This window comes from Arachis hypogaea, chromosome 7 (assembly GCF_003086295.3).
Source record: "Arachis hypogaea cultivar Tifrunner chromosome 7, arahy.Tifrunner.gnm2.J5K5, whole genome shotgun sequence".
Classification (NCBI taxonomy): Eukaryota; Viridiplantae; Streptophyta; class Magnoliopsida; order Fabales; family Fabaceae; genus Arachis; species Arachis hypogaea.
Genome location: NC_092042.1, coordinates 52,658,398 through 52,664,871, shown reverse-complemented (window position 1 = coordinate 52,664,871; position 6,474 = coordinate 52,658,398). Strand labels below are relative to the sequence as shown.

The following is a 6,474-nucleotide window of genomic DNA, read 5'->3' as shown; positions in this document are numbered from 1 at the left end:
GCTAGACTGGGAGATACCGTAGAAAACCAAAAAAAAAAAATGATGAGAGCGTATAAAATCTTGATAAAATATATATAACTATAAATATGGATGGAGAATTAGGATAAAAAGTATAAATTGTAATTAATAATTATTATAAATGATATTTTAGTAAAGAAAATAGTTAAAACTTTTTTACTTTTATTTATTTAAGAAAGACAAAATATTCTTAACTTTTAGAAAAAAAATTTATTTTTTTAAAAAAATATCTATACATATTTAAAATTTGATAAAAATATTTAATTTTTTAAAATACATTTTTTGCTAATAAAAATATATAATTTTAAAAATAAAAATTTATTTAGGACCGGATGAAAATAATAGAGGAATAAATAACCTGAACCATGAGTGTGAGCCAAGGACGCCCTGCCCCTCCCAAAGCCCAAAGGCAAAGTACGCTGTCTCCTCAATCTCCCCAAAGTCCATCATTCTCACACATCACAACGCATTAACACAACTCAACTCCAATTCAAACACTCTCTCTCGTTCTTATATATTACCTTCGAGTCCCTCCTTGCTGCCGTATCCCCTTCTCTTCTTCTTCTTCTTCTTCGTCTCAGAGACACAGAGCCCTAGCGTCTCCAACTTTTCCTCCGCTTCTACTCACAGTGGCACAGAGTGAGCATTGCCATCTCGTTGAGCTTCGTCGCTTCTCTTGGTACTGTTTTCTACTTCTGCTTAATTACATTGTTGTTTTTTCTGTTTAAACCCTTATTACTACTCATGCTGTTTCATTTCGGTAGCCTCTGATAATTTTGAATTGTCTTTGTTGTCGATGATAAATTTATTTCAGTATCCTTAGAATCTAAGAGCTAAAATTTATTATTCTTAGTTGGTAGTTGGTAGTGTTGCTGCTGTTGTTGCTTGATTCTTACATTCTTGTTGCTGATGCTGTTTAATTTTTTTAGCTAATGATTGTTTTGAATTATGTTTGTTTTCCATGATAAATTTATTTTATTGTCCTTAGAACCTAAAAGCAGAAGTTTTGATTCCGGTTTCAACATTCAACCAGAATGTCACTACCAATATTTCGCACAACTTATTAATATTTATTTATTTCTTTATTTGTCTTAGATCTTGCTCGAATTCCCGAATTGGATGAAGAAGATTCTGGTGAAGATTTGAACTGATGTTTATCACAGCTTCATTTCCAAGCATTCTTAGCTTCTTAAAGAATCTTATGACATATTATGAACCTTGTGCTTTTGAGGAATGATTTTAAGTAACATTGGATTGTTGGTGTTGACAAGATACTTTTCATTTTGTTATTGTTATTCAAAAGCTGTGCATCCAATCCAACCCAAACAGCTGGAAATTTGATCGTTATCTGTAGAAAATTTATCCAATCTTAACCAAACCGTAAGGAATATTAGTGTTTGGATCCTTAGGTTTTGGCTCAAACTGATCCAAACTTCACTGTGAACACCTCTACTTCAATCCATCCCGAATCTTTCTCTGTACTAACAACCCCAGATGGCTCTTCACAAATTTGCATCTTTCTCCTCTCTTCATTATTCCGCTTTCACCACAACCCACTACCACCGAGTTTTTTCCATCAACTGCTGCACCACTTCTTCTACTTCTTCTTCTTCTTCATCTTCTTCTCCTTCTTCTTCTTCACCCTTCACAGAGAAGCACTCCATAGAGAGGTTCCAAAGAGACCAATGGCTCTACACCAACACCGCCACCAACAATAAGCCTATAGTGTCTTCCAATTTGGGCTCCATAAGGGAAGATGACATAGCTCTCCAGCTTCCAGAACTAAAGAAGTTGCTTCAGGTGCTGAGGGAGAAGAGGGAGAGTGAAGGGAAGTGTAGCAGTGAAGGAAAATGTGTACTGGGGAATGTATTCTTGGTTGGAACTGGTCCGGGGGACCCTGAGTTGTTGACATTGAAGGCTGTGAGAGTTATCAAAGGTGCTGATTTGTTGCTGTATGATAGGTTGGTCTCTAATGATGTCTTAGATTTGGTTGCTCCTCATGCTAGGCTTCTCTATGTGGGAAAAACTGCTGGCTACCATAGCAGAACTCAGGTACTGTTTCGGTTTCTTTTCAATTTTTCTGATCGGTCTTTATTGCTGAATTGGGAATTTTTCCCATTTTATATATCTGGACTATGTTTTGTTGTAGTAGAGTTTTTTTTTTATCCTTTTCTGAATGGTTATTGCTGAAATTAAAGTATTGACTGTTTGTGTTGATAATATGCATTGATGTTTGTTGTTTACACGTTGGTTTTGGTTTCTTTTAAATTTTTTTATGATGGGTTATGGCTCAATTTGAACTTTTCAAATTTTTTTCTGATTTTATATGTGTACTGTTTTTTTTTTTTTTTTTTTTGTAGTTTGTGTTTGTTTTCCCTAATGAATTCTCTCTTTCACTTGTGTATCGTGTACTGAATGACCGAGATCTCTCTAAAGGAATACTAGTAATTTTATAACAAAATGTAGCGAATTGCGTGGTGAGACATACCGGGTTTCCTATACCCATATCGGGTTTTGTTGTGACTATGTTTTGATCCCTTTATGAAGAGTTCTTGCTTGAGTTAGTTAGGATTTGGTGTTTTAGACCCCCTTTTATATTGATAAAAATGGATTTTTTTTTTTTTTGGGTTGGATTGTGGCAGGAGGAAATACATGAGCTTCTTCTGAGTTTTGCAGAAGCCGGGGCCACTGTTGTGAGACTTAAAGGGGGTGATCCATTGGTAAGTTTCCATTTGGGGTTGTCCGTTGGTGAAGCAATTTGATGCATTGCATTGTCATGGATGATGGACTGTATGCTATTTTATGTTTTTTTTTCACTTCTTCATTTGGTATATGTAGGTGTTTGGGAGGGGTGGAGAGGAAATGGATTTTTTGCAGCAACAAGGTATCCAAGTGAAAGTTATTCCAGGTATGCTTCTGGTGTCTTTATCTTACTAAGACGAATTTGACACTACAAAGATTTTGGATCCTAATAAATCATAATGTTGATGGCACCAATGCTCCATTGTGTTATATAGTTGCCACGGATAAAAATCGGTTTTTGCCAAATTGAGTCAATAGTCATTACGGAAAATAGTTTGTTATTTAATCTTGAAACAGGTATCTGTGGATCAATCAGGCATGTCTTATACTTTATATAATAGTGACCGAGTATTTTCCTTGTGTATTCATTGCTTTCTAAGCAAGTTTATGGTTAATCCAACTTAAAGTGGCACTTTTCATTAGAATTAGATACACTCACTGGTTACTCTACATCGCAAAGCACAAAGTGCCTTGTTGAATTGGCAATTTGACAGGGAAGATGATTGGTGTTCATGTTACCACTTATTCTTTTAGGTTTTTTTCCCCTTTTTAGTTGATCATGTTTGGTTTGTGATTTTACCATAATCAGTTATTCTCATTCCTTGCAGGCATAACTGCAGCATCTGGAATAGCAGCAGAGCTGGGGATTCCGTTAACTCATCGTGGTATTGCAAATAGCGTGAGGTTCCTCACGGGGCATTCAAGGAAAGGTGGAACTGATCCTCTATTTGTAGCAGAAAATGCAGCCGATCCTGATTCTACATTGGTGGTTTATATGGGCTTGTCAACCCTCCCTTCACTTGCACAGAAATTAATGTGTCATGGTTTGTCCCCCGAGACTCCAGCTGCAGCCATTGAGCGAGGGACAACACCTCAACAGCGCACAGTAAGCATAACTATATCTTCCTTTTCACGTTCTCAATATATCAAATTGATTAACTAGTTATTTGTTTGTCTCATTGCATTCATTTATAGTCATCATTGACAATGACACTATTAAATTAAGAGGGCTATGACTTACCATGGAATTAACCATCTCTCTTTTACCTCACTAGTAACATTTTTGCTGTTGGAGTTGCTTTAGTATCATATTGAAAATTAATAAATTATTAATGCGCTATCTTAAAACTCGTGAAATTCTTATTATGCAACAAACCTATGATATTGAGCCTTAGTTGGAAAATATGTACACATCTATATAGTGATAGTAATAGTTAAGTCTTGCCCCACTGGATGGTGGTAATTACATGTATTAAACCATAGTGTCTTGTCATCAATCACCTTTTAACTCAAACCATTAAAATCTAATCCTCTTGATTGTCTTACCAATAATTCTCCCTTTATCTCTAGCTAGCTATTAAACTACCATCAGTTTACGTATTCTACTTGAGAGAGCTACTAAAGGCCTTCTCTAGAGGATATTTATCATCTTTATCACAAATTGTTTCTTTCTATCCCAACTTTCTTTTCGATGCGTTCATTACTAGTTCAATCTTATTGCCAAATTTTCAGTTCTATACAACATTCTGATCTTATAGTTGTGAATACAAAATAAATAAATAAATAAAACAATGTTATTATCATAAAAAATTAATACTTGAATGACTCTTCTTCAATTTGTCCATCTAGGTTGAATCCTATGCTTTATGTCTGCATTTATTTCCCATGTCTCAACATTTATTATCCACTTAATCCGTTTAGCCATCTAGTCCTACAATTTGTTAGCATATCCTGAATGCCTCTCAAACTTGCCTCTTTCAAAATCCTTCTTCAAAAGTTTATTTTTCTTGTTATATTTGAAGTCTTTTTATTGATCATTTCCTTTATCATTCACTCTCCTCATAATTCGCATGTACACAGCCAAAACACTTGGTTGTTTAGTCATGCTTTCCCCAAGAATAACTTTGCAATTCATGATAAGGCTTATACTCTTGCAACACAACTTTGTGTCCCTTGTTCCGCTTATTTATTGTTATGATTCATTTCATCTTTTTACATAAAAAATTGAAGCTATTAGTTTTACTGAATGTGTATATAAGGCTCCTGCACAGGATCCACTATTCTTCCTAGTGCAGTATTGGAGTTACTTGTGTCTGTCCCTCTCTAAATTTGACCTTCTTGTTTTTGTAAGAAACGATGCCTTTCATTGTTATCAATCTTGAAAAAATAATTGTTACAAAGTACTCGATAAAAGAACCAATTTGAAAGTTCTTAAGAAGTTGCATCTGGGACTACAGTCTACAGGCCAAGTCATTATAATTGTTTTTGTTTTTGTGTTTGTTTTTTGTTTAGATGTTGCATCCAACTTATCTACGAAGTCACCATTGTTATTTGTTTTTGCATAATCAAAGCTACTAGGTTCTTCTGATCATGCATATTATTTGAAATCGTGTAGGTGTTCGCAAAACTGAAGGAACTTTCCGAGAATATTACATCCGCTGGTTTGGTGTCACCAACACTGATTATAATAGGAAAAGTGGTGGAGCTATCTCCGTTTTGGCCAATGTCTACAAAAGAAGAATCATGTTTAATGCAGGCATGATGGATGGTGTTGGGAATGATGCTGAAAAAGCTCGGCGAGATGCAGCATTGCTTTCGCAAGGATCGGCTTGATGATCAGCCATGAAGTAAGCAAAGCGATATTTTTGGCGATGCAGATGCTCTTGCCTGATTTAGTTGGGAAGAACTGTTTCAGAACAAGTTTGGGTTATACATATTTCAGAATCTGGACAGGGATTGAAACAACGAAAAATGCACGCATTTCACCCAATTTTTGTGGAGAATAAGAATGCAGGTTTTCTGCAGTGTCATTTATTTCTATCAAGATTTTTTTTAATGTTTGCTAGGTAAAATTTTGTATGATAAGCTATTAAGCTTCATTCTTTGAAGGAGGAACATGGAGAATCATGTAAACATAAAACTGTAATTTGATTGTTCAATTTTGTTATTGCCAATCAGAACATTTTTTGTTGTAAATTTTAACTTACTAGTTAGCCATATTTGCCTTCATTATGTAACTTGAAGCTTCTATGAGATCATTGATTTGGTTTTGTTATTATATTGTCACAATTAACGTAGATATTTGTATTGGGAGTACAATTACAAAGCAGTTAACATTATGACACACTTCCATGATCAGAAGTTTCTGCATGGATTAATTTGGTGGTGAAAGTTTATACGTACTAGTATTCATATAGCATTGATAGTTAAAAGTTGTTATATTTTAATTTAATTAAATTTGTTAAATGATCTAACGATTTTCAGTGATTAACTTTACATGAAAATAACTACTTGTAAGTCTTTAACTACTAGTTGTTACATGAAGACAATATTGAGTATCAAGTGGATTTAAAAAAAAAAACAAAAAAAGAACCTACTAAATTCAAGCGTAAAATTTGTACGGATTAGTTTAAAAGTAGAGACAACTACTGTTTTAATTCTTAAAGTTTGAAGTTAAAATAGAAATTATTTTTACTTTTTTTTATTATTTAAAATAGTTCTCAAGGTTAAAATTATTTTCAAAATCAAATTTTTGATCATTTTATCTTTACCTCACTAATCCTTTTCTTTCATCTTTCCTTTTTAATCTCTGTTGGGAATTAGGAGTATGACCACAATCCAATTAATCATGTGTCAAATAATTTGTTATTATTA

General features: G+C 34.0%; 1 protein-coding gene across 1 annotated transcript; it reads left to right on the top strand.

The window, feature by feature from the left end:
• The first annotated feature begins 367 nt into the window (after positions 1 to 367).
• On the top strand, positions 368 to 5,875 carry LOC112703060 (S-adenosyl-L-methionine-dependent uroporphyrinogen III methyltransferase, chloroplastic). Its single transcript, XM_025754367.3, has 6 exons — positions 368 to 697; positions 1,114 to 2,070; positions 2,661 to 2,738; positions 2,857 to 2,926; positions 3,429 to 3,706; positions 5,216 to 5,875. Exons 2-6 carry the CDS (start codon positions 1,513 to 1,515, stop codon positions 5,360 to 5,362), a joined length of 1,131 nt encoding a protein of 376 aa, XP_025610152.1. The 5' UTR covers positions 368 to 697; positions 1,114 to 1,512; the 3' UTR covers positions 5,363 to 5,875.
• Positions 5,876 to 6,474: the final 599 nt, after the last annotated feature.